Genomic DNA, 27,545 nt, shown 5'->3' on the forward strand with positions numbered 1-27,545 from the left:
CGCAGTTGATATTTTATTGTAAAACACAGTGTCGGTGTTGACTGACTTGTTTTGGATATAGTCCCATATTGCCAGCTATGATATCTGCTATATAGCACAGGTATTCGATATGTGAAACATTCCATTTTATTACCACATTCTAAACCTAGATAAAAACAAACTTTACAGAATTAAGGCAGTCCTATTATTTGAAATAACAGTGCATTATCAGGCAGCTCTAAACCATTCCTAAGGTACAGGTCACAGTGACTACTTTCTAAGAACTGAAGTTGAGAAACAAACAGAAAATGGTAATTCAATTAAGTTAAGATGCATGGTAAGTGAAGTTAAAGCAAATCCTTTCAGTTCAATCCAAGTGAAATAGAATAAATGAGTTTAGCTTCTTCCCAGATGTCCCACTGCATGGCGTAGAGCTATTGAAGTGATTGGCATACCGCACCCAACATTCTATAATAAAGAAAAGTATACAATTAATGTTTGTATATTTCAGTGAGTGGAGAGCATTGGATAAATGTTACTCTTGCTGGTTGACCTTTGGCTTAATAGAAGCAAATGGGTTTTCCTTAGACTAACATTTCAGTAGACTAATGGGAATGTACAATGCAGTATTTGCTTGTACACCTATTTTAAAAGACATGCAATTACACTCAATTTGAACTGTTCAGCCACCCATATAATCAAATTACAGATGCAATCCCAACAAATTTTATTTGTAGGGATTTTTCTCGCTACAGTTGTATATATTATAAAAGATAAACCAAGCGAACTTGCATTTATAACGTACCTTTCAAAACTTCATGGCGTCCCAAAGTGCTTTACAGCCAATGGTGTACTTTTGAAATATAGTCACTGTTGTAATGTTGGGAAATACGGCAGCAAATCTGCGCACAGCAAGCTCCCACAAATAGCAATGAGATAAATGACCAGATAATCTGTTTTAGTGATTATTGGTTGAGTGATAAATGTTGACTAGGATCCCCAGCGAACTCTCCTGCTCTTCTTTGAGTAGTACCATGAGTTCTTTTACATCCCCCTGTGAGCGCAAACAGGGCCCCGGTTTAATATCTCACCTGAAGGACGGCATCTTTGACCGTGTAGAAACTCCCTCAGAACTGCACCGAAGGATCAATCGGGATTATATGCTGAAGTCTCCAGAGTGGGGTTTGAACATATGACCTTCTAACTTAGAGGCAAGAGTGCTACTGGTGAGCTAAGACCACCGCAAAGGATTATCAGGCATGGATTACAGGGTGAACGGGTTAGCAGCTCCAGTTTACTTCAGGCTGCACCCATCATTTGCACAATAGCTTCAAGTTGATGCAGAACTGTATACATATTTGCAAAACACTCCAGACCAGATTAAAAGACTATTAGTGCTGACTGCAGCCAACTCGTCGTTACCACATAATTAGAAAGGTTTCCATCCTCATTGTAGTCCTGACTGGATTACCCTGGTCTTTAGTATGCCCTCCCCTAGACTGGTTGACCTATAAATATTGGGACAGCTGAAATTGTACACGGAAACATGAGACCATCAAATGTCATAAAACAATGCAACAAAGAGTAAGGCAGCGCAGAATATCAAGTCTAAAGCTGTTATCTAGGGCTACTGCTTCAGCTTAAGTGTTTCCCAGTATCTTTGAGATGAACGTTTCTAAAGTGCCTAATATGTGAATAGCAATTTGCACCAATTAAATTAATTTTTTCTTTCTGAATTTTAGAATTAAGTTCTCTTTTTTTAGGATTACTGCAACATTAGCAATATGAAAATAAAAAGCTGGTGTATCAGAAGAGTATTTGAATTGTGGCCAGTCTCAATCGACAATTCTATCCATGGTCTACTGGTTAACTCCATAGTTTCTCAGTCATAGAACTTTCATTCAAAATGTGCATTTAGCTAGATTTTAATATGCATATCACTTTTGGCAAAATCTTTGGAATAATCTCTGGTGATGACATCGTAAACAGATGCAAAAATATTTTGCCTGGTTGGTGCTTCGAGCTTAAACTTAATGCATTCAAAAAACTGTCCAAGGAAATCATCCCAATTTATACAGAATGCCTACTAATACACTTCAAACTCCAGCTCTAGGAATCACACAGCAATATTTATCCCTCAATCAACATAATGACCAGATAATCAGTTTTTTTATTATCACATTGCTGTTTGTGGGAGCTTGCTGTGCGCAATATGGTTGCCGCGTTTCCTACATTACAACAGTGACTACACTCCAAAAGTACTTCATTGGCTGTAAACCCCTTTGAGATGTCCGGTGGTCATGGAAGGTGCTATATAAATCCAAGTCTTTCTTCCTTTCATTACTGAGCAAATACCACCCGATGAGGAGACTGGGATTTTGGGTGATATTGATTCAACCATCCGTTATACATCTCTTCTGATTTTCATTTTTATTGACTTCACTGGAAATGAAAATTGGGAGAGGTGTATGACTATATTATAAACCTAACTGCAAAACCTTGGTTTTAGATGTTAATCTGTATTTTTGGTTCTCTGAAGGATAATAGGTACTTTATTTGTAGGCTCCAACTCAGACATGGGAAAGATTTTAACCACTGGCAAGTCTCAAAGTATACAAGCTCTTACAGGTGAATGCATTACATCTTAAATGGCCGAACTATCAACGAGGGTTGATTGTAGAAGTTGTTCAAAATGTACATTGTTTAATAGATTAACAAGTCCTGGGCAAAGAACTGGTATGTGAACACTTGCTCATTAGTATAGAATGCAAACATCTCTTGCATTGCACCTTTGAACTCAATTGAATGGCAGCCCTGAGTTACATCCTTTTTAGTTGGGAATATGTACACTACTGACTTTTCCCATATCTTTCATTCAGTTCAGTTTAATTTCTGGAATTAACATTTGGATTCTGTGGCCTGATACAGGAACTATACTGCCCATACACAGCATTATATTGTCAAAAGTCAATAAAAGACTGTTTCATCCACAAGTTTAATAGCAAACTATGTAAGATATCTTTTCTAGAAAAGGGCATTTTTTATATAATATATATATATATATATATAATATTTGTATCCTCCATGTATTTCAGTCTCTTACTGCTTTTATATAATTAACCTGAACAGGGCCATGTGATCTTTTTTTTCAATAAATAAATCGGACTAATAGATTTAGCCTGAATGGAATGGTCTGACAGCATGGTGTTTACTGCCATTTGGAGTATTCACAATAAGATGGTGGGCAATGCACATGGTCTCCAATCCATTATACTCTAATTAAGGAATAATAGTTAGTCCTGTGGCATGTTATCCTACTCACACGTGCACAAGGGTGCGGGTTTAGGTTCATAAAAGGGTTGGTCTGCCTGTGGAAGTTGCACTTTTTCTGTGAACAATTATAAATAAAGTGTTGGGGAAAAGCTCAAACTGTATTAGAGGCAGTAGTTTGTTTATTTTAAGTAAGTTAGTGCCTCTTAAAATGGCAGTTAAAGGAATTGCATACTAGGCATTAGTCGTTTTTAAGTCAAGGCATTAAACATTTTATGAAAATGTGTTCAGTGTCATTCATTGTTGGATTTAATTAATTCACTTAACACTAAATATTTCATTTTTAATTTATGTTTCTTGTGTGGGTTTTTTTTACTATAAAAACTGCTAACCATAAATAATTGAGACATTTACTTCAGGGAATTAACCAGGCCATATTAAAGAAGTATAAAGAAGCTAACACCTTGTGAGGGAATCCAAATTCCTTGCTGTCTATTCAATGTGGAGGCTTTAAAATGGTGACTAATCCCAGGTTTTAGGTTATTGTTGGCTCTCTTTGCCTGTCACTGAGTTCATGGGTTACAGCAGCACTGCCCTGTGTATGTTTTAGTTCCTAATTTCTACATCTGTTGAGAGAATCTGCTTATTAACTGCTGCACTCTGCAACACTGCTGTGATTTGCAAGAACCAATCTTCATCAGAGCATACTGACTGATCACCCTCTTGATAAGCTGGCTGATGAAATATATAACAGCAGTTGAAAATTATCAAAGGGACAGTCCCGATCTTGGTCCAATGATAGCCATTTTACACAATTGGAGTTACGGACCTTCTAAAGTTAAAATGAAACAGAAACAGCTGGTGTTGCCAAAGGCACTCTGATGTAATGAACACTATACATGAAAGGAACAACTGATGCTGCTTGGATCAGGTTCTGATATCTTCAACCCTATCCAATCGTGATCAGTTGCAGGCCAGACATTATGAAGTTCACTCACCAGGCCTACAAATTATCTCCGTACTGATGAAGGACTATACATTCAACGTTAATCTCACTTTTTAAAAAAAAAACAGATATTTATAGATCTCCCATGTATTTCCAGCATTTTCCATATTTGGTTCCATGAATATTAATAGTTTTTCAATTGTTCAAAATTTGAAGAATGTCTTGAATATGAAGCCTTTGTAAAATGACCCTTTCTCCAAGGATTCACCTTTCTCAGATGAAAATGTCACAGAAGATGAACTTCTGTTATCTATCAGCTCTCATTTTCTTCATCCCTGCATTATAGCTGGCTGCTTTTGCCAAGTCCAAGGCCAATAAAGATGTCATTGGGACTGAGCAGGTAAAGTTGATCTCAGCCAGGTGGTGGTAGGCCTCAGAGCCCTTGGTTAGAAAGGGGGAAAATTGGCCATGGTTTCCAATCCTGATCATTATCCAGCAGCCCCTACTGGAAGTCTGGATTTGTGGATATTGGGAGAGGACAGGATCAAACTCAGCTGTTGCTCTGTTTATTTCAATACAAATTTTACCAGAAAGCATGTAATCACTGTTTGGAGACACTCAAGGTGTACAGTAGAAAAATGGTGGGATGTCATTGAGGAATGTCAAATATTAAATGGTGTTGAAAGGTTAAACCAGATCATTGCCTTCAAATACACCAGAAACGTAGCCTAGAGGACGTAAGTATAAATGAGTGGAAAGTAAATTTCAACAAATATTGGGAAGAACTTGTTTATTCAAAGAGTGATAGAAACAAAATCTAGTAAAATCTGCATGGCAGATTAGTTGAGGCAAACATTAAGGATGTTCAAAGTGCAGTTGGACACCAAGAGGGAGAGTTTACAGCATTAGATGGATGAACTCCAATGAGCAGCAGAATGACCTTTCCCGTATTGAATTGATGTTATAATTCAACATGGCTGCCATGTCCAAACAGTTGATCAATCAAAAGGCACCATTTTAGAAGTTTAGAAAGCATTCTCAATATAAAGAGAGTTGCCTGAAATGTAAACTCTCCATGCCACTCTGTTCTGCTTCCACAGCAACGCTCAGTAGTTAAGAACCCAACACTAGTCTGCAGTACCAAACACTTAATTTTCCATTTCAAGTGTTTTCACAGCGGCCTAATTGTTTTAGAGCAAAATGTTGTTTCCTTTTTTAATAAAATATAGACTCTTTGTAAAATTCTAGTAGCTTTCTAAAGTGGACATTTACCTCAGCAGAGAGAGTGCATTCTCCCAGCTCCCTCTCGTACAAGTACTCAGCTTCTGTCTCACTGAGCTGGAGCACAAGGCAGAGTGTCAGGAAGTTGCTCTCAATATAGTTATGAACACCTCTGAGCACTGTTATAAAATTATAATATTCCCTGCAAAAATATGCATAGTGTCACTAGAGGTTTTCAGCATGGTAGAAAAAAAATCACGCTTAAGTCAATACATTTTAATGTTCTGCAATATGTTTCTTGTGATGCCTTTAATCCCTCACCAGAAATTGTTATCACTCCCACCAGTGATAAACCTGTAAACGTCAATATTTCACCCCGACATTAGGCAACTCAATGCTCTCAAGTTTGGTAGGACAAATCTATAATTGTACCACTGTGTTTTTCACAATGTAAATACATAACTATAGTATTATAAAATCTTAAGACTGTGCACACTTCCTGTCCAAAAATATCTCACTTCCTGTTGTTATATTTTTGTCACACTTTTGTCAACTTTTTTCCATTCTAAATTACTATGTTCACACTTATAATGGAAACTGTAAACTTGTCATGTCATAATTACACCCTCCTACCAGCGGTGGTGCTGTAGCACCTCAGTTTTGCATTTCCCAGCGCATCACTCTGTACTATAAACTACTGTACTTCTAAAGTCCCTCAAGTTTTGCAATCTAACTATAAAGAATAATATAAAATCAATGTATAGAAAAATAAAAGCAACATGTATAATTTTAAAATAATGCTTAAGCTTGGTGCAGCCTGTTCCAATTATCTCTCACCCGCTAACCCTATGTCATCTGAAGGCTACACTTGGCCTGGACGCTCTGTGTACAATATCACCAGGAAATCAATTAGAATCAAAATAAAACTCTTCAGACTTCCTGCTTGAAATGCTTATTTCCTGTTGCAATCATTTAGTAATGTATTTGTGCCATTGGTAAAGCCGACAAACAATGTTCCTGCTAAGCTGTGCTATCGCAGCCGCGCGGTAATCTGCAAGGTTCCACACAGGACGCATACCATAAATGGAACATAGCATTTCAAGGTGCAGCATTAGCGGGTTCAGGAGGGCGACGGCTGTGAAGAGGGCGACTGGATTGGACGTCACCAAGGTCCAGGTCGCTGATTGGAACATGGGCAAGTACAGCAGGAGCGGCGAGGTCAGGGCGAAGGAATAGCTTCGTCGGGGCAAAGGAGCGGCGAGAGATTGCAAAGCGACATGATTGGGGCCCAGGAGAAGCATGAGTTACAGGGCCCAGAAGAGGCGGGGGCCCAGGAGCAGCACGGGCCAGCCCACACTGCGATATGTGTGCGCACTAGGTCCGTGCAGCAGAGATGGTCTCCAGTGGTCTTGGTTAATCCTTGCCATTGGACCAAGACCTAGCTCTGTCAAGCCCGTGTGGTGGCTGGTGTGCACCGACCACCACACGTTAAAAAAATCGACGCACAGGCATCTTCCACCCTTCCACATGTAGTTTGGGACCTGGAATATCAGGTCCTTCATTGAAACACTTGTGAACTCATCCCTTTTTGGCTTGGAAGCAAGTCATCCTCGATACGAGGGACCGCCTATGATGATGATGGTGACACAGGCTGCTCACCGGCTTTTACATTGTAAATACCGTGCATGTGCAGAAATTTAAAAGGACCGCACATTAAAAGAAACAGGCTGTATGGAGCAACTTGCAGCTTACAGGGAACATTGCCTACAACTAAACCTAAAGTGTACAGTGCTTGCTTCAATTACTTCTGATAGGTAATACTGTAATGCCAGCTATTCGGTCATCTGACCACTGGTAGCACTTGTAGTGAAAGTCACCCAGGTCTGCCTGTCATAGCCTAACAACAACAAACCATTTGTATTGACTAATCATGAGCAAGGCTACAGGAGCATGATTTGTCGTTCAAGAAATTCACATCACTACACTATGCTGATTTATTAGGACGTGTTCCTTCGTACCTGGTTGTGACACTAGCAGCATTGCTAACACGAGCAATTTGGTGAACAATTTATGGATTGTGCCCTTTTTGTTAATTTACACAGTTCAAAGAGAAAAAAAGAAAGAGATATTTTTTCTATTCTATTCTTCTTGTTTTTTTATCTTCCCGTTCTTCCTTTGGAGAACAGTGTGAAGTAGTGGAAGGATTTGCAGTCTTACAGGCTGCAATGTGACCACTCCTTCAATGGCCATAACCATCTTTACACCAGCTTATACTTACGGTCCTTCATGGCAGGAGGGCTTTATGGACTCCCACAACCCATACAATGAGGTGGGGAGCGACCACCCACACTCACTGGACGTGGGGTAGAGTTGGAGCCCTGTTCTCCACTCACCAGCACTGTCTGGAGAACGTGATTTACTGATTGTACTAAACTGTACCTTGAAATGAAATGTACGCTAGTGCATTGTATGGAATTGCTGTCAGCATCCAAACGAATTGTATGGAATTGCTGACCACAAGGTACTGAACTATTTTCCAATGTATTGTGAAAATTTTATATGAATAAAGTATATTTTTGAGAAAAAAAAGGGAGTTCAAACCTTACATCTTCTGACTCAGAGGCGGGAATGCTATCACTCAGCCAAAGGCTCAGTCCTTCTATTCCTGTGAATTCCAAACGTGGACACAATGGTACAAAACCAATAAGACGTTAACCAAACTGCCAGTGTTGGCAACACACGTAAAACAAACAAGAGTGCCCACAGCAAAGAATGACAACCCCCAAATTTGGGAACATGTCAGAATGTCTCACCTTTCTAGACATGTTGCAGAATTTCAAGTAGTTTCCCTTCGTAAAACATGCTGCTGTCTTGAAGGTCCTCCCAAGGCACGAAAGCCTGCCCCTCGTTGTCAACAAAGGTGTTCCAGCAGTAATTATACTCCGAAGCCTTCATAATCCTCAACCGGCAGCCGGCCGCTTGCAGCTGCTGTAGGCCTTGCTGGATCTCGGGCTCCTCCCACATGAATAAGCGGGCCATGAAGAGGGTAAGGTGAACGTTGGGACACTTGCTCAGTTGCTCGGCGATTTTGGAAGCACAGGCCGCGCAAGGACTGGAGGACACGTGCCAAATGATGGCGTAGCTCAGGCTGCCATCGCACTCCTGGAAGATATTTGTGAAGAAGGCCTCTTCTGCATGCATGCCGGTGTGCTCGTCCTCCACATATCCCTCCGATCTCTCGCACTCTTTGCCCTGCTGCTCAATTGAATAGCACAAAAAGGTTTTATTCCTTCCTGAAGAATATTCTACATTTTTGAACTGGAATTTGAAGAAATAGGATGGCATGCGTTGTCTGGAAAAGAATGAAGCAGATGTTATTGGACAAAGCAAGAATACGATGGTCTGGTATTTGCAGTGACCACGAAGAAAGCCGCCCACAAAGATCGAGCGATATCTGTGGAGTCGATTTCACCTTTCCTGAGTTATGTTCTTAAAATAAAATTAAGAACATAAGAAGTAGGAGCAGGAGTAGGTCATACAGCTCCGCCATTTAATACGTTCATGGCTGATTTGATCATGGACCCAGGTCCACTTCCCTGCCCGTTCTCCATAACCCCTTATTCCCTTATCATTTAAGAACTTGTCTATTTCTGTCTTAAATTTATTCAATGTCCCAGCTTCCACAGCTCTCTGAGGCAGCGAATTCCACAGATTTACAACCTTCTGAGAGAAGAAATTTCTCCTCATCTCAGTTTTAAATTGGCGGCCCCTTATTCTAAAATTATGCCCTCTAGTTCTAGTCTCCCCTATCAGTGGAAACATTCTCTCTGCATCCACCTTGTCAAGTCCCCTCATAATCTTATACGTTTTGAAAAGATCACCTCGCATTCTTTTGAATTTCAATGAGTAGAGGCCCAACCTACTCAACCTTTCCTCATAAGTCAACCCCCTCATCCCCAGAATCAACCTAGGGAACCTTCTCTGAACTGCCTCCAAAAGCAAGTATATCCTTTCGTAAATATGAAACCAAAACTGCACGCAGTATTCCAGGTGTGGCCTCACCAATACCCTGTATAACTGTAGCAAGACTTCCCTGCTTTTATACTCCATCCCCTTTGCAATAAAGGCCAAGATTCCACTGGCCTTCCTGATCACTGGCTGTACCTGCATACTATCCTTTTGTGTTTCATGCACAAGTACCCACAGGTCCCGCTGTACTGCAGCACTTTGCAATCTTTCTCCATTTAAATAATAACTTGCTCTTTAATTTTTTTCTGCCAAAGTGCATGACCTCACACTTTCCAACATTATACTCCATCTGCCAAAATTTTGCACACTCACTTAGCTTGTCTATGTCCTTTTGCAGATTGTTTGTGTTCTCCTCACACATTGCTTTTCCTCCCATCTTTGTATCGTCATCAAACTTGGCTACATTATACTTGGTCCCTCTTCCAAGTCGTTAATATAGATTGGAAATGGTTGGGGTCCTAGCACTGACCCCTGCGGCACCCCACTCGTTACTGATTGCCAACCTGAGAATGAACTATTTATCCCGACTTTCTGTTTTCTGTTAGTTAGCCAATCCTCTATCCATGCTAATATATTACCCCCAACCCTGCGAACTTTTATCTTGTGCAGTAACCTTTTATGTGGCACCTTGTCATTTAATGGCGATCATCCCCATTCAGCAACAATGATGTCATCAAGCAGATTAAGTAGCCAATCACATTGAAGAATTCTCACAGACAGCAAACCAGGAAGTAAAAAAGCAATGATTATTCCTCACTTTTTAGTAATTTTATAGAGAGCAAAATTAAGTTTGGGGCATACATATGGGTTTAAGGTAGAAGATGAAATCTTATAAACAAACTTTAAAAATGTTTTTTTTAATTATTTTAAAAATCTCTGGTAATTTTTATCATAATGGAGAAATTTGGCAATCCACAAATATAAAATTAGTTTTTCAAGGCCAGAGAGGCTGTTCAGCAGTAATTATGATTTAGTACACTGTTAAAAACCCAGTTACACCTCATTCAACAAGGCTTAACTTTTTTGTGGGGTTTTACAATGAGTTCAGAGTGCAAGAAGTTCACGTCAATTCAAGTGATTTCTAAGATTTTCATCTGCGAGGACTTCAACAGCACACGCTGTGGCGGAGCAGGGAATCACCGACAGCAACTTCTGGATTTTCTCATTGAACTGTGTGGGCGCCAGAAGTTGCTATCAGTATTGCAGAGCAGTGACGGCGAAAGCTAACAGTTTCACCATTATTATAACTGCAAATTCCAGGGCAAAGTATTTCTGTCTCACCAATACAGCAGCTATTAAAAAAATATATAATGGATGAAAAAGCCCGACAACAATAACAACAACTTGTAATTATATAGCGCCTTTCACGTGGTAAACCGTCCCAAGCAATGTTCCCTGTAATTTTTTGGGGAGCTGCGTGGCCCATTCAAAATTCTGCGCATGCATACTTTTTTTCCAATTTAACAGCTGACTCACCGGCTGCTCGGGACCCCTGGAGCGCCGCACAGCCGTGCAGTTTGAAAGGAACATTGGTGCCCAAAGCATTTCACAGGAGCGATTATCAAAACAAAATTGACACCAAGCCACATAAGGAGCTATCAGGACACGTGACCAAAAGCTTGGTCAAAGTGTTAGGTTTTAAGGAGCATTTTAAAGGAGAGAAAGGTAAAGAGGTTTAGGAAGGTAATTCCAGAGCATAGAGCCTAGGCAACTGAAGGCACCGCTGCCAATGATGCAGCGATGAAAACCGGGGAGGCGCAAGAGGCCAGAATTGGATATCTTGGAGGGTTGTAGTGCTGGAGGATGTTATGGAAATCGGTAATGATAATACTACTATACACAATAATATCCAATATATATCAGATGACCTTTGTCATTGAATTCCGGATCGAAGCTGTGGTTCAGCCTGGTCCAGATATTAGCACCTTGAGTTAGAAGGTTGCAGGTTCAAGCTCCAAGACTTGAATGCTTAATTTAGGCTGACACTCCAAAGCAGTACGAAGGGAGTGCTATATCGTCAGGTGGCGCTCTCCAGATAAGAGGTTAAACAGAGGCCACACCTTCGGTTGTGGTGGTTTCATATGGATGTTGACTTGAATGTGTTTAGTACTTTATCACATCTCTGAGAAACAGCGCAACGCACTCCACACAGACTATTTTTGAAGTGTAATCACTGTTATGTAGTAAATGCAAGAGTCAATTTGCACACTAGGTCCCATAAACAGCAATGAGAGAAATGCCTATTAATCTTTTTGATGATGTTGGTTGAAGGATGATCCTTGGGCAGGATCTTTGATATTTACCGGAACAGGCAGACAGGTTAAATATTTCATCTGAAGAACGGCACCTCTGACAATACAGCACTGTGGGTCATCCTCAACACGAGGGACTGCCTAATACAATAATCTTAGTGTTGCACTGTCTAGATTATGTGCTGAAGTCCGAGAGTGGGGCTTGAACCCACAGCCTTCTGAACCCAAAACACTCTGACTCAGAGGCAATAGTGACACTAACGACAATGCAGCTAAAGATTCTATGGCAGCAATGCAAGAAAAGCCTGGTCAACATTTATCTCTCAACCAACACCACCGAAAACAGATCAACTAGCCATTTATCTCATTGCTGTTTATGAGATATTGCTGTGCATAAGATGGTGTCGACAAAATTGTCTGCTTACATAACAGTCAATACACTACAAAACAATTCATTGTACGTGATGTATGAGATGTTTCTGAGAACAGATACAAGTTCGATATAATTGACGGTTTTTCTTTATAGCACATAAAAAATTCCCACAATATTCAGAGTGAGTGCCCATGTTGTATTGTGACAGTAATTAAATCAGTTTAAAAAGAAAGTAAGTTGTCTGATATATATCATGAACAATAAAACACCACTCTAAAATTGAAGACTCTATTCTAATATCACAGTGCAGGGAACATTAGCAAACTGTTTGTAATGTGCCCACCAATTCTGGTGTCACCTGAAGCTCACAACTGAAGTTCTGCTTCTCTCAGATCCCCACTCTCCCCCACACCATGCTCTCATGTGAAGGCTGTAACACATTCTTCTTTCAGCGGCATCTCAATGAATGGAATTTCAGACTTATTTTTAACTCTCTTTATCTCAGCTGTGCTGGCAGCAGGAGACACCAGAGGATCGGCACTGTTAGCTTCCATCGCTACCTCCCCAGCAATCCAGGAGGGAAGGCAGAGTGAAGGGGAGAATCTGCCTGGTCTGTTCTCGCACACACAAGACCGATTCAGGGGAAGGAGACCTTTCGGCCCATTTGATCCCATTCTTTCATAATGCCAGCCTCAAGTAACACTGGCAGATATCCGGTAATAGAATTGTTACGCTCATAATAAAGGATGAAACTGAGTACCGTAAGCAATGAGTAAATATGACCTTAGCTCCTTTAATTAGACTCCAGAGTGTAGGTACCTCGTGGGTGGCTTGCTTATATACAGTGCTCCTAGGATCCCTTGGGACTCCAATAGGTAGGCCCTCTGGTGGTGGTGTGATACAGGTTGCCAAGGGTTAAATGCATAACAAGAATCATAGACAGTTACAACACAGAAGGAGGCCATGACCCCCACTTTTTGTCGATAACCCTTTAAGTTCCTCACCTGAAGCAGCTGTCCAACTCCCATTTAAAATCATTAATAAGAACATAAGAACATAAGAATTAGGAACAGGAGTAGGCCATCTAGCCCCTCGAGTCTGCTCCGCCATTCAATAAGATCATGGCTGATCTGGCCGTGGACTCAGCTCCACTTACCCGCCCTCTCCCCGTAATCCTTAATTCCCTTATTGGTTAAAAATCTATCTATCTGTGACTTGAACACATTCAATGAGCTAGCCTCAACTGCTTCCTTGGGCAGAGAATTCAGCAGATTCACAACCCTCTGGGAGAAGAAATTCCTTCTCAACTCGGTTTTAAATTGGCTCCTCCGTATTTTGAGGCTGTGCCCCCTAGTTCTAGTCTCCCCTACCAGTGGAAACAACCTCTCTGCCTCTATCTTGTCTATCCCTTTCATGATTTTAAATGTTTCTATAAGATCACCCCTCATCCTTCTGAACTCCAACGAGTAAAGACCCAGTCTACTCAATCTATCATCATAAGGTAACCCCCTCATCTCCGGAATCAGCCGAGTGAATCGTCCCTGTACCCCTTCCAAAGCTAGTATATCCTTCCTTAAGTAAGGTGACCAAAACTGCACGCAGTACTCCAGGTGCAGCCTTACCAATACCCTATACAGTTGCAGCAGGACCTCCCTGCTTTTGTACTCCATCCCTCTCGCAATGAAGGCCAACATTCCATTCGCCTTCCTGATTACCTGCTGCACCTGCAAATTAACCTTTGCACCTCAGCATGTTGTAATTTCTCCCCATTCAAATAATATTCCCTTTTACTGTTTTTTTCCCCAAGGTGGATGACCTCACACTTTTCGACATTGTATTCCATCTGCCAAACTTAGCCCATTCGCTTAACCTATCCAAATCTCCTTGCAGCCTCTCTGAGTCCTCTACACAACCCGCTTTCCCACTAATCTTAGTGTCATCTGCAAATTTTGTTGCACTACACTCTGTCCCCTCTTCCAGGTCATCTATGTATATTGTAAACAGTTGTGGTCCCAGCACCGATCCCTGTGGCACACCACTAACCACCGATTTCCAACCCGAAAAGGACCCATTTATCCCGACTCTCTGCTTTCTGTTCGCCAGCCAATTCTCTATCCATGCTAACACATTTCCTCTGACGCCGCGTGCCTCTATCTTCTGCAGTAACCTTTTGTGTGGCACCTTATCGAATGCCTTTTGGAAATCTAAATACACCACATCCATCGGTAGACCTCTATCCACCATGCTCGTTATATCCTCAAAGAATTCCAGTAAATTAGTTAAACATGATTTCCCCTTCATGAATCCATGCTGCGTCTGCTTGATTGCACTATTCCTATCTAGATGTCCCGCTATTTCTTCCTTAATGATAGTTTCAAGCATTTTCCCCACTACAGATGTTAAACTAACCGGCCTATAGTTACCTGCCTTTTGTCTGCCCCCTTTTTTAAACAGAGGCGTTACATTAGCTGCTTTCCAATCCGCTGGTACCCTTCCAGAGTCCAGAGAATTTTGGTAGATTATAACGAATGCATCTGCTATAGCTTCCGTCATCTATTTTAATACCCTGGGATGCATTTCATCAGGACCAGGGGACTTGTCTACCTTCAGTCCCATTAGCCTGTCCAGCACTACCCCCCTAGTGATAGTGATTGTCTCAAGGTCCTCCCTTCCCACATTCCTGTGGCCTGCAATTTTTGGCATGGTTTTTGTGTCTTCCACTGTGAAGACCGAAGCAAAATAATTGTTTAAGGTCTCAGCCATTTCCACATTTCCCATTATTAAATCCCCCTTCTCATCTTCTAAGGGACCAACATTTACTTTAGTCACTCTTTTCCGTTTTATATATCTGTAAAAGCTTTTACTATCTGTTTTTATGTTTTGCGCAAGTTTACTTTCGTAATCTATCTTCCCTTTTTTTATTGCTTTTTTAGTCATTCTTTGCTGTTGCTTAAAATTCTCCCAATCCTCTAGTTTCCCACTAACCTTGGCCACCTTATACGCATTGGTCTTTGATTTGATACTCTCCTTTATTTCCTTGGTTATCCATGGCTGGTTATCCCTTCTCTTGCCGCCCTTCTTTTTCACTGGAATATATTTTTGTTGCGCACTATGAAAGAGCTCCTTAAAAGTCCTCCACTGTTCCTCAATTGTGCCACCATTTAGTCTTTGTTTTCAGTCTCCTTTAGCCAACTCTGCCCTCATCCCACTGTAGTCCCCTTTGTTTAAGCATAGTACGCTCGTTTCTGACACAACTTCCTCACCCTCAATCCGTATTACAAATTCAACCATACTGTGATCACTCATTCCGAGAGGATCTTTTACTTGGAGATCGTTTATTTTTCCTGCTTCATTACACAGGACCAGATCTAAGATGGCTTGCTCCCTTGTAGGTTCTGTTACATACTGTTCTAAGAAACAATCCCTTATGCATTCTATGAATTCCTACTCCAGGCTACCCCGTGCGATTTGATTTGACCAATCGATATGTAGGTTAAAATCCCCCATGACTACTGCCGTTCCTTTTTCACATGCCTCCATTATTCCCTTGATTATTGCCCGCCCCACCATGAAGTTATTATTTGGGGGCCTATAAACTACGCCGACCAGTGACTTTTTCCCCTTACTATCTCTAATCTCCACCCACAATGATTCAACATTTTGTTCATTGGAGCCAATATCATCCCTCACAACTGCCCTGATATCATCCTTTATTAACAGAGCTACCCCACCTCCTTTCCCTTCTTGTCTATCTTTCTGAATCGTCAGATACCCCTGTATGTTTAATTCCCAGTCTTGGCCACCCTGCAACCATGTTTCTGTAATGGTCACCAAATCATACCCATTTGTAATGATTTGTGCCGTCAACTCATTTACTTTATTTCGAATGCTGCATGTATTTAGGTAGAGTGTTTTCATCCTAGTTTTTAAACCATGATTTTTAGTTTTGACCCCTCCTGCAGCCCCTTTATATTCAGTGGCCCTTTTTGTTTCTTGCCTTTGGTTTCTCTGCCCTCCACTTTTACTCATCTCCTTTCTGTCTTTTGTTTTTGTCTCCTTTTTGTTTCCCTCTGTTTCCCTGCATTGGTTCCCATCCCCCTGCCATATTAATTTAACTCCTCCCCAACAGCACTAACAAACACTCCCCCTAGGACATTGGTTCCGGTCCTGCCCAGGTGCAGACCGTCCGGTTTGTACTGGTCCCACCTCCCCCAGAACCAGTTCCAATGCCCCAGGAATTTGAATCCCTCCCTGCTGCACCACTGCTCAAGCCACGTATTCATCTGTGCTATCCTGCGATTTCTACTCTGACTAGCACGTGGCACTGGTAGCAATCCTGAGATTACTACTTTTGAGGTCCTACGTTTTAATTTAGCTCCTAGCTCCTTAAATTCGTCTCGTGGGACCTCATCCCTTTTTTTACCTATGTCGTTGGTACCAATGTGCACCATGACAACTGGCTGTTCTCCCTCCCTTTTTAGAATGTCCTGCACCCGCTCAGAAACATCCTTGACCCTTGCACCAGGGAGGGAACATACCATCCTGGAGTCTCGGTTGCGGCCGCAGAAACGCCTATCTATTCCCCTTATGATTGAATCCCCTATCAATATCGCTCTCCCATTCTTTTTCCTGCCCTCCTGTGCAACAGAGCCAGCCACGGTGCCATGAACTTGGCTGCTGCTGCCCTCCCCGATGAGTCATCCCCCTCAACAGCACTCAAAGCAGTGTATCTGTTTTGCAGGAGAATGACCACAGGGGACCCCTGCACTACCTTCCTTGCACTACTCTTCTTGCTGGTCTTCCATTCCCTATCTGGCTGTGGATCCTTCTCCTGCGGTGAGACCAACTCGCTACACGTGCTACTCATGTCATTCTCGCATCGTGGATGCTCCAGAGTGAATCCACCCTCAGCTCCAATTCCGCAACGCGGTCCATCAGGAGCTGAAGGCGGATACACTTCTCACACACATAGTCGTCAGGGACACCTCCGGTGTCCCTGAGTTTCCACATGGTACAGGAGGAGCATAACACGTGACTGAGCTCTCCTGCCATGCCTTAACCCTTAGATACAATTAAATTGGCACAACAATGTTACAGTTTACTTACTGATATAAAAAAGAAAAAGAAAAGCTACTCACCAATCACCAGCCAATCACTTACCCCCTTGGCTGTGATGTCACCTTTTCATTCCTTTCTCCTTCTTTTTTGCCTTCTCTCCCCGCTGTAGCTGCACCGGTACGCCTTTTATAGGCCGCTCCGACGCTGCTCCCGCCTCTCGCCAACTGCCGCTTGGAATGGAATTAGCTTCCACCACCTTTGCAGGTCGAGTGTCCAGATCCCGACAACTCACGGAGTGAAAAATTCCTCATCTCCCCTCTATCTCTGTTGCCAATGAATTTGAACCTTTGACCTCTGGTTATTGACCCACTCACCAAAGGGAATCGCTTTTCTCTATTTATCAAAACCTCTCAACATCTTGAAAACCTATGTTAGGTCACCTAACCTTTTCTGTTCCAAGGAGAACAGTCCTAACTTTTCCAACCTCTCCTCATAACTGAAGTCCGTCATCCCTGGTAACATCCTGGTAAACCTCCTCTGTACCCTTTCTAATGACTTTACATCTTTCCTGAAGTGTGGTGCCCAGAATTGTCCACAATACTTGAGCTGAGGCCTAAGTAGTGATTTATAAAGTTCGATCATGATCATATTCTATGCCTCTATTTTTAATCCCAAGTAACCGATATGCTTTCTTAACCACCTTATCAACTTGCCCTGCCACCTTTAAGGATTTATGTATATGGACACCAAGGTTTCTCTGCTCATCTACATTTTTCTCAATTGTCCCATTTATAGTTTATTGTCATTCCATATTCGTCTTCCCAAAGTACATCATGTCACACTTCTCTGCATTGAGCTCCATCTACCCATTTCACCATCCTCGCTGTGTCATCCTGAAGGCTATAGCTATCCTCATCATGGGCCCAAATTTGGCCCACCCGTTTTTTCGGCACACTCACGTGAAACTTCCAAGGCTCAAAACGGCGCCAAAAAGATGTCCCCGGATTCTGGCCGCTCTGTTGACTCTCCCGGGGCTTGGCGCGGGGTGGCGATTCCATTGGGGGGGCGGAGCTAAGGCCCTGCGCATGAAAGAGTGCTGGCAGCGCTGCGCATGCGCATTGGAGTGTTCACACATGCACAGTAGCGAATAACACTGGCAATCGGCCAGTTCCCTGTGCTCTCTCACCCTGCACCTATCCCTGGCCGAGTAGCCTCCCGCACTGGCCAGCTGGCCCACTGTCCGTTGATTCCTGCAGCCAGCGGCCTGTGTCTTCTGGGAGCCCAGCCTAGCCTGCCTGTGTGTTCTGCGAGCCTGTGGCCAGTTTCCTGTGCTCTCCCGTCCGGTCGTCCCGCCCGCACCTATCCCCAGCCGAATGGCCTCTCGCACCGGCCGGCCCGCTGACTTCCCGGGCCCGAGCTAGGAAGGTAGGACTTAAATTTTATTTTTTATTTCTTCTTGATGGTTTTTATGCTTCTTGAATGTTGTTGTGCTTTGTTTAGTGCTTTGTAAGGTCCTGTCTGCTTCCCTTCCTGCCCCTATCTCTGGCTACCTGCGCTGATTTCTTAACTCTCCGCAAGGGTTTCTGTGCCTAAGTTAGTTTGGAGCAACTATTAGCTGTCCAAAGTGGAATAAATGGGCAAAACTGGCGTAGGTGGCTGGTAACGCCCCCTTTTGAAAAAAACTAAACTAAACTAAAAAAAATCCTAACTAACTGGCACAAATTGAATGTGCAAAATGGGGATTTTTAAGATATTTCAGAAAAATCAAGTTGCTCCAAATTTTGGACCCCATGATCTACTACTTTCCCAAGTTTTGTATCATCTGCAAACTTTATAATGCTGCTTCTTATACCCGAGTCTCGGTCGTTTACAAATATTAAAGAGAGTAATGGACCCAAAACTGATCCTTGGGGGAGCACCACTGCAAACCACCTTCCAGTCTGAGAAAGATTCATCCACTACCACCCTTTACTTCCTGACATTGAGCCAAATCTACATCCATACCACCTTTCCCCTTCATTCCATGGGCTTCCATCTTCTTAACAAGCCTCCTTTGCCGCACTTTGTCGAATGCCTTGCGAAAGTCCGTATATACAACATCTACTGCATTACTTTATTCAACCTTCCTTTTCACTTCATCAAAGAATTCAATCAAGTTAGTCAGTCAAGATCTGTCTTTAACACATGTCTGCTGCCTCTCCTTGATTAACCTATGCCTTTCCAAATGAAAAATTATTTTGTGCTTGATAATCGTTTCCAATAGCTTCCCCACCATCGATGTTAGGCTGACTGGCCTGTAGTTTCCCAGTTTATCCCTCTCCCCTTCCTTGAATAGTGGTAAAACATTAGCAACCCTCCAGTCCTCTGGCACTTCTCCTGTATTCGATGAGAATTGAAGGATTGTGACCAATGCCTCCACTATTTATACCTTTGCTTCTTTCAGCAACCAAGGATGCATTCCATCCAGACCAGGTGACTTTACAACTTTCAGTAATGCTAACTCTTTAGTACGTCCTCCAACTATGACCAGCCTGTCCATAACTTCCCTCTCCTCTTTTAGTGTAACCTTCACATCATCCGCAAACTTTGTGAACACAAATGCAAAGTACTCATTGGGTAATCGGTTGCCTTTTGCCTTTATGCTTTATCGAATTGAAAGAAGGATCATCAGCACAAGACAGACCAACAAAGATGGGAGGAAAAAATAGATATGAAATGGATAGGGAACACTGAGTCAGTCTATGTCTGCAACATTGCTGGGATTCGTAACATCATATTTCATAGTGAAACACAACTGAGGCCAATGACGAGTGACAGGGATAAAGAGCTGAAAAAGCTCCATAACTGCAGGGAAATCATAATCTGGAGTTATAGTGATGCTGAACCTTAAATAAAAGGTCCCACTGACCTATATTTAGTCACTTTGGACTTATTTTGAAAAATCTGAGATTGGGCAAAATTTGTTTGTTTCTATTATAGGAAACTACAGCGGCCACTAAAGCATTAGAACAGTCAGTGGTTATAGCACAAAATTCCATGTTTATCTCACTGACATGAAAGACCCTCACAACTTAAAAATTAACTCATTTATCATCAGTTACTCAGACATCATAACTCATCAGATAAACAAGGGGGGCAAAAATGCCCTGCACCCCGATTGGGGGCGGTAATCAGCTGAGGCCGGGACTTTCCTCGCTCGCGCAGAAGTCCCGCCCCCTGCCACTGAATTGGGCTTACCGTCCCTCAAAGGAAGTGGAGCGCAATCTCGCATGTCCACTTCATTTCAGGGCGGGTCCCGGGGCGCGACTGGGCGAGATGTTCAGCGCTACCCGGACACACTTCAATGCTCGTCCCCTTCGATTAAAGGGGAGGGCTGCTGCACACTCTGCAAGGCCTCTGATGGCCTCCACTGGACCACCAGAGCAGCGTGGAACCGGGCCTGCAGCCCGGCACCCAAAACGGAGTGCCAGGCTGCACCATGGCGACCCAGACCACGCTAGAGGTCATATTCTGGAGCTGACCCGAGAGTCGGCAAACCAGCAAAGATGGCGGCACGGGGCGCTGGTGGCCTCCCCTTTAAGTTCAGTCCGCGCAGGTATGTTGGGCAGCTTTGCAACCCGTTCAGCTGGTGTTGAAATCTGTTCGCACCAGCCTCACAATGGCCACAATTTCCTCCGCGGGGGAGTAAGAGGGCGGTGCGTGACAATAATGTCATCGTTGGTTGTGCTGCATCCTGGGGCGCTACTCATGGGGTGCGGCTCTGCTGTGGCAATGCCGCTGCAAACTCACGGGCAATTTCACGGAGCCGGAAGCGCCCTCCGACTCCCCCGCCCTGGATGAAAAGTCTCTTTCACTCCGCGCTAATGGGCCTCTAAAAAAGGGGCAATTTCACCCTCAAGGTTTCCACAGTAACTCAACAAACTCCCTATCTTATTATAAACATTGAAATAATTATTTTTTTTTAAGTCATGATTTCATTAAATGTCTGAAGATGGAACCCTGCCTATTAATAAATCCAGTACATTCTGCAAATTCACAATCCCTCCAGTTAAATCTTGGCTATCTACAGGTGCCTGTAGCTGTAGACACTCTGGACACAAAATTCAGAACCATGGCACCCCTTTTTTGGGCTGTACGAGTGCCCTTAGAGGTCCAAAATGGCATCCACGGCAAACGCATACACCTCTGGTGTGAGTCGTGTCAAACGCCATATTGGTGAGGGCGGTAGCGTGCGCACAGTGAGCGTCCACGGGAAGTTTGCAGAGTAGGCAGATCATGAGGCCCATTTGCAGCCTGTAAATCAGAAGAAATTGTGGGATGAGGGGGAAGTGGGATGTGAGAAGGAGGATTAGTTATCAGGATACCGTTATCTTCTATAGTTTTAGCACCGCCTCTCTTTTAGCTCCTGTGGCCTCTGGTTGTGTGCCACCTTGTCCTGCAAGAGAGAGGGAAGTGGGTCAGTGAGTGCCGTGCAATCTGTTTGGGAGTGTGTGCACGGTGTGAGATGTGGGTGTGAAGCTTGCAGCAGTGCTAGGTGTGTGAGGGTGATCCAAAATTGGTTCCGTGGCAAGAAGCAAAGGGTAATGGAGACTGGAATGATGTTTCCAGTGGGGTTTAACAGGTCTCAGTACTAGGTCCCTTGCGTTTTGTGATATATATCAATGATTTAGACTTCAATATAGGGGGCATGATTAAGAAGTTTGCAGATGATACTAAAATTGGCCGTGTGGTTGATATTGAGGAAGAAAACTGTAGACTGCAGGAAGATATCAATGGACTGGTTAGGTGGGCAGGAAAGCGGCAAATGGAATTCAATCCAGAGAAGTGTGAGGTAATGCATTTGGGGAGGGAATACACAATAAATGGTAGGATACTGAGAAGTGTACAGGAAGAGAGGAATCTTGGAGTGCATGTCCACAGATTCCAGAAGGTAGCAGGACAGATAGGTAAGATGGTTAAGAAGGCATAAGGGATACCTTCCTTTATTAACTGAGACATAGAATATAAGAGCAATATAATAGAATATAATAGCAAGGAGATTATGCTTGAACTGTATAAAACACTAGTTAGGCCACAGCTAGAGTACTGTGTACAGTTCTTGTCATTACATTACAGGAAAGATGTTATTGCATTAGAGAGGGTACAGAGAAGATTTATGAGGATGTTGCCAGGACTGGAGAATTTCAGAACATAAGAACATGAGAACATAAGAATTAGGAGCAGGATTAGGCCATACAGCCCTTCAACACAGATCTGCCATTCAATAAGATCATGGCTGATCTTCGACCTCAACTCCACTTTCGCGCCCGATTCCCATATCCCTCGATTCCCCTGGAGTCAAAAATCTATCTATATCAGCCTTGAATATACTCAACAACTCAGTATCTATAACCTTTTGGGGTAGAGAATTCCAAAGATTCACAACCCTCTCAGTGAAGAAACTCCTCTTTATCTCAGTCTTAAATGGCCCACCTCTTATCCTGAGACTGTGCCCCTTAGTTCTAGACTCTCCCGCCCGGGCAAACAACCTCTCACCATCTACACTGTCAATCCCCCTCAGAATCTTATATGTTTTAGTGGGATCATCTCTCATTCTTCTAAACTCCAGACACTATCGGCCAAATCTACTTAATTTCTCATCATAGGACAAACCTCTCATCCCAGGGATCAATCTAGTGAACCTCACCAAAGCCCTGTACAATTCTAGTGGACTTCCTTACTCTTGTACTCCAACCCCCTTGCAATAAAGGCCAACATGCTATTTGCCTTCCTAATTGCTTGTTGTACCTGCATGCTAACTGTCTGTGTTTCCTGTATGAGGATACCTAAATCTCTCTGAACACCAACATTTAATGGTTTCTCACCATTTTAAAACTATTCTGTTTTTCTATTCTTCCTACCAAAGTGAATAACCTCACACTTCCTCACATTATACTCCATCTGCCGCCTTATTGCCTATTCACTTAACCTGTCTATATCCCTTTCCAAGCTCTTTCTGTCCTCCTCACAGCTTACTTTCCCACCTAGCTTTGTATCGTCAGCACACTTGGATACATTGCACTCGGTCTCTATATCTAAGTCATGAATATAGATTGTAAATAGTTGAGCCCCCAGCACTGATCCTTGTGGCATCCTACTAGTTACAGCCTGCCAACTGAAAAATGACCTGCTTATCCCTACTCTCTGGGTTGGATTTTTGACTTGTTGCTGCCTCTGTTTTCACCCCGGAGGGACAGCAATGGCAGTGACAAGCTCTTCCGGGTGGGCAGCCAGCTTCCAGAGCCTCGCCGGGGTTTTCAGGGCCAGTTTCAGCGTGGTGCGTAGTATTATCTGCCATAAGGGGCGGGCCAGTGTTGGCTGCGACACCGAATCGATTTTTGGCTCCCACCCAATCCAAAGCGTTCCGTAGAGCACCGTGCTGTGTCCGCCTGTGAAAACAGGTGGTCCGAGCTGTAGCAGCTGCTGTGAGGTAAGTAATGTCGACCTCAGGTAAGTGTGACTGGTTTTTTTTGAGATTCATGTTGGGGTGACACAAGTTATTTATTGGGAATGTTTTTGGTGGGTTGTATTCAGGTTTTTTTTTCTCCCCAAGCCTCTCTTAGAGCGCTCCGAGGCCGGCTGTTTAGCTCGGGACTTCCGCATGTTCAGCCGGCCTAGGGAGATGTGCAACACCTCCCTTAGTGCTCTGCCCCACACTCAGGGCCCAGTTGCCCAATTTTGCTGACTGAGGTGCAAACCTTTCCCGGGCGCAAACTTTACCGCTCCGCCGCCATTACCGCCCCGAAATGAGCAAGGCCGAAAATCCAGCTCAGAGTTTTCTGTCCATTAACCAAACCTCTATCCATACTAATATATTACACTCAACCCCATGAACCCTATCTTGCATAGCAACCTTTTATGTGGCACTTTATCGAATGCCTTTTGGAAATTCAAATATACTATATCCATCGGTTCCCATTTATCTAACCTGCTACTTATATCCTCAAAAAACTCTCATTAATTTGTTGAACACAATTTCCCTTTCATAAATCCATGTCAACTCTACCTAATCATATTATGATTTTCTTAGTCCGCTGTTACCACTTGCTTAATAATGAATTCCAGCATTTTTCCGACGACTGATTTCAGGCTCACTGGCCTGTAGTTCTGTGTTTTCTCTCTCCCTCCATTCTTGAATAGCAGGGTTACATTTGCTACCTTCCAATCCACTGGGACCGTTCTGGAATCTAGGGAATTTTGGAAGATCACAACTAATACGTCCACTGCTGCACCTCTTTTAGAACCCTAGGATGTAGACCATCAGGTCCAGGGGATTTGTCGGCTTTTACATCCATCTGAGAGAGCAGGCGGGGCCTCAGCTTAACGTCTCATCCGAAAGACGGCACCTCCGACAGTGCAGCACTCCCTCAGCACTGCACTGGAGTGTCAGCCTATATTTCTGTACTTTTTCTCTACTGATATTAATTACTTTAAGTTCCTCACACTTATTAGCCCCTTGGTTCCCAATTATTTTGGTATACTTTGTGTGTCTTCTACTCTGAAGACAAATACAAAATATTTCTTTAAACTCCCTACCAGTTCCTTATTCCCCATTATAATTTCACCTGTCTCAGCCTCTAAGAGACCAATGTTTACTTTTGCTGCTCTCTTCCTTTGTAGAAGCTCTTACAATTTGTTTTTATATTTCATGCTAGTTTATTCTCATATTCTATTTTCTCCCTTTTTATCAATTTTTTATCAATTGCTAGTTTCTAAAGCTCTCCCAATCCTCAGGCTTAATACCATTCTTTGCAACATTATAAGCCTCTTCTTTTACTCTAATACTTTCATTATCTTCTTTCGTTAGGCACAGATGGATCACTTTTCCAGTTGAGTTTTTATTTCTCAAATGGACTGTATATTTGTTGAGAATTTAGAAATATTTCTTTAGGTATGAGGAAAGATTGGATAGGCTAAGCTTGTCTTCTTTGGAACAGAGGAGGCTCAGGGGAGATTTCATTGAGGTATATAAAATTATGATAAAGTGGATAATAAGTGGAGAGCAGAGAGATCAATAGCCAGGGGATATATATTTAAAGTGATTGATGGAAGGATTAAAAGAAAAACAGAAAATGAAGCTCTTGGATTTATATAGTGCCTTTCATGATCACCGGACGTGCCATGGGATCTTTTACATCCACTTGAGAGAGCAGGCGGGGCCTCAGCTTAACGTCTCATCCGAAAGACGGCACTCCCTCAGCACTGCACTGGAGTGTCAGCCTAAATTTATGTGCTCAAGTTCCCTGGAGTGGGACTTGAACCTACAACCTTCTGACTCAGAGGCAAGGGTGTTACCCACTGAGCCTTAGGAGTTGAGGAGAATTTTTTTCACCCAGAGGGTGGTGGGGGTCTGGAACTCACTGCCTGAAAGGGTGTTAAAAGCAGAAATCCTCATCACATTTAAAAGTACTTGGATTTGCATATGAAGTGCTATAACCTACAAAGCTACAGACCAAGAGCTTGAAAGTGACATTAGGCTGGATAGCTCTTTTTTTGGACGGCACAGACACAATGGGCCAAATTACCTCCTTCCGTGCCGTAAATTTCCATGCTTCTATAATTCCATGAAGCTATGACTGTTAGGTATGAGCCCTGATTGATAGAGATTGTCAGTAGGTGAGTGTTGGAGGTGTGGTGCATTGAGCAGTGACTGAGGCTAATGTTGCAGTTGGTATGATATGGTATTTGAAGATGCATTCACTGACCTTGACCACTCGAGTAAGGTCATTGAACTTCGTATGGCACTGTATCCAGGTCCTCAGGGCTTGACTTCTAGCATTGATCGCCATGGCTATCTGCTCCCATTGCATGTGTCTGGAGGGCCTCCTGGTCCCTGTGGGTAGAACACATCTCTCCTTCTCACCACCTCCTCCACCAAGACCTCCAGTAAAGTGTCGGAAAATCTTGAAGCTCTCTCTCTGCCATGTTGTGTCATTATTCAGTCTTTTTCCATGTCAGAATGAGTTCCACAATGACTTCCACCGCCTGCTTCAGCCACAATGCACCTCCCCTTTAAGAGGTGCGGGTTAGATTTAAGTGGTGCTAACCTCTCACAATTTTGGGCCTCCTGCTGAGACATGCAGCCACTCAACAGCGCAGTTAGTGCAGGATGCACACTCCAAACATGTTAATGAGCAGGCAGCACGAAGTTGGCATATTGCCTGCATCGGAAGCAACAGGTGTGGGTCAATCGCGCATCGCGCATCGCGATTCCCGCTCCCGTTTTCGCGGGCTATCGAATTTCGGCCACTGACTCTATCCCTGTTGCCGCAAAATAAAGGCGACAATAATATATATATATATATATATATATATATATTTCAGTAAACTGCATTTTACAATGTACATAGAAAGACGTTTTGTATCTATAAAGTGCCTTATCATATCTTGCAGAAACATCTCAAAGTGCTTCAGATAGAATTACTTTGCAGCAAACACATGTATATCTATATATCAGACACTGTACACAACTCATCCACGTTCATGTTTGCATATGTACAGCACTTACATACTCCTACACACTTATTTGACTCAATAATTGAGAGCCAATTTTCCTAAATATGTGTTCCTGCAACACTCCGCCGGCAGTGCCCATCATGGACTGGCCAGTTCTATACTTCCATGATATGATCTGTGCCAGGCCTTCATAAAACCAGCCCAATGCTGTATTTGTAACACAAACAATAACCGGTCCAGAAACTCTGCATACAGACATATAAATCTAGAGCTAACTGTTGGCGATATTAGTGAACGAATGCTTCATGCAGGCCTTAGCCTGGTTATTTTACCTGCATTAATACCTGCACTGAAACAGCAGACAAATAAATGCTGTTGGAACATGTAAAAATCTCATTCACTAATATCACTTAAATGTAGTACCTACCAGTGTTTATAACATAGGCTCCAGTTTAAATTCAATGCACCACTTTCTTTCTGACAAAGATATCTCCTACTGTTCTTGTCACAATTAAACCTTGTCTGACACTTCTTGATCTGTGGTAAGAGTTCTTTCTATATAGTGTGCTCGCAATGTAGGTATCCCTGGTCATTTCGTTTTTCTCAGAGGTGAACTATGTTTAACAATAGTTGTTCAGTCTGTAGACTTTTTTAATCAAATTTCTATCTAACTGCTCCTTGTTTCCTGACATGCCAACACTGTGTAGAAAGGGTTCGATACTCACCCAAAAATTATTTCAAAAGGTCCCAGATCAAGGAGCTCTACCTTCTCTGTGTCAGCCTCTCCATCCGCTCCCTCCTCTTGCTCAATTTTCTTGGTATCTTTTTTGGTATTTTCAGCCATTGCGGACAGAAACCCGACAGATCAGTGTGACGTGGACAGACCAAAGGCAGCTCTGCACTGAGCAAGCGAGAGGTCCCT

The 27,545-nt window shown here is 42.9% G+C and overlaps 1 protein-coding gene across 1 annotated transcript; it reads right to left on the bottom strand.

Moving 5' to 3' along the window:
* On the bottom strand, window positions 1-27,545 carry LOC139228212 (C->U-editing enzyme APOBEC-2-like). Its single transcript, XM_070859392.1, has 3 exons — window positions 27,349-27,545; window positions 8,230-8,768; window positions 1-447 (listed from the first exon to the last, which is right to left on the bottom strand). Exons 1-2 carry the CDS (start codon window positions 27,465-27,467, stop codon window positions 8,234-8,236), a joined length of 654 nt encoding a protein of 217 aa, XP_070715493.1. The 5' UTR covers window positions 27,468-27,545; the 3' UTR covers window positions 1-447; window positions 8,230-8,233.

Source organism: Pristiophorus japonicus, chromosome 17 (assembly GCF_044704955.1).
Source record: "Pristiophorus japonicus isolate sPriJap1 chromosome 17, sPriJap1.hap1, whole genome shotgun sequence".
Taxonomy (NCBI): domain Eukaryota; kingdom Metazoa; phylum Chordata; class Chondrichthyes; family Pristiophoridae; genus Pristiophorus; species Pristiophorus japonicus.

Excerpts from the sequence above, each read along its gene's own strand:
- LOC139228212 (XM_070859392.1), bottom strand. The coding sequence starts at position 27,467 with ATGGCTGAAAATACCAAAAAAGATACCAAGAAAATTGAGCAAGAGGAG. Across the intron at positions 8,769-27,348 it reads CCTTTTGAAATAATTTTTGG|ACAACGCATGCCATCCTATT; the intron begins GTGAGTATCGAA and ends ATTCTTTTCCAG.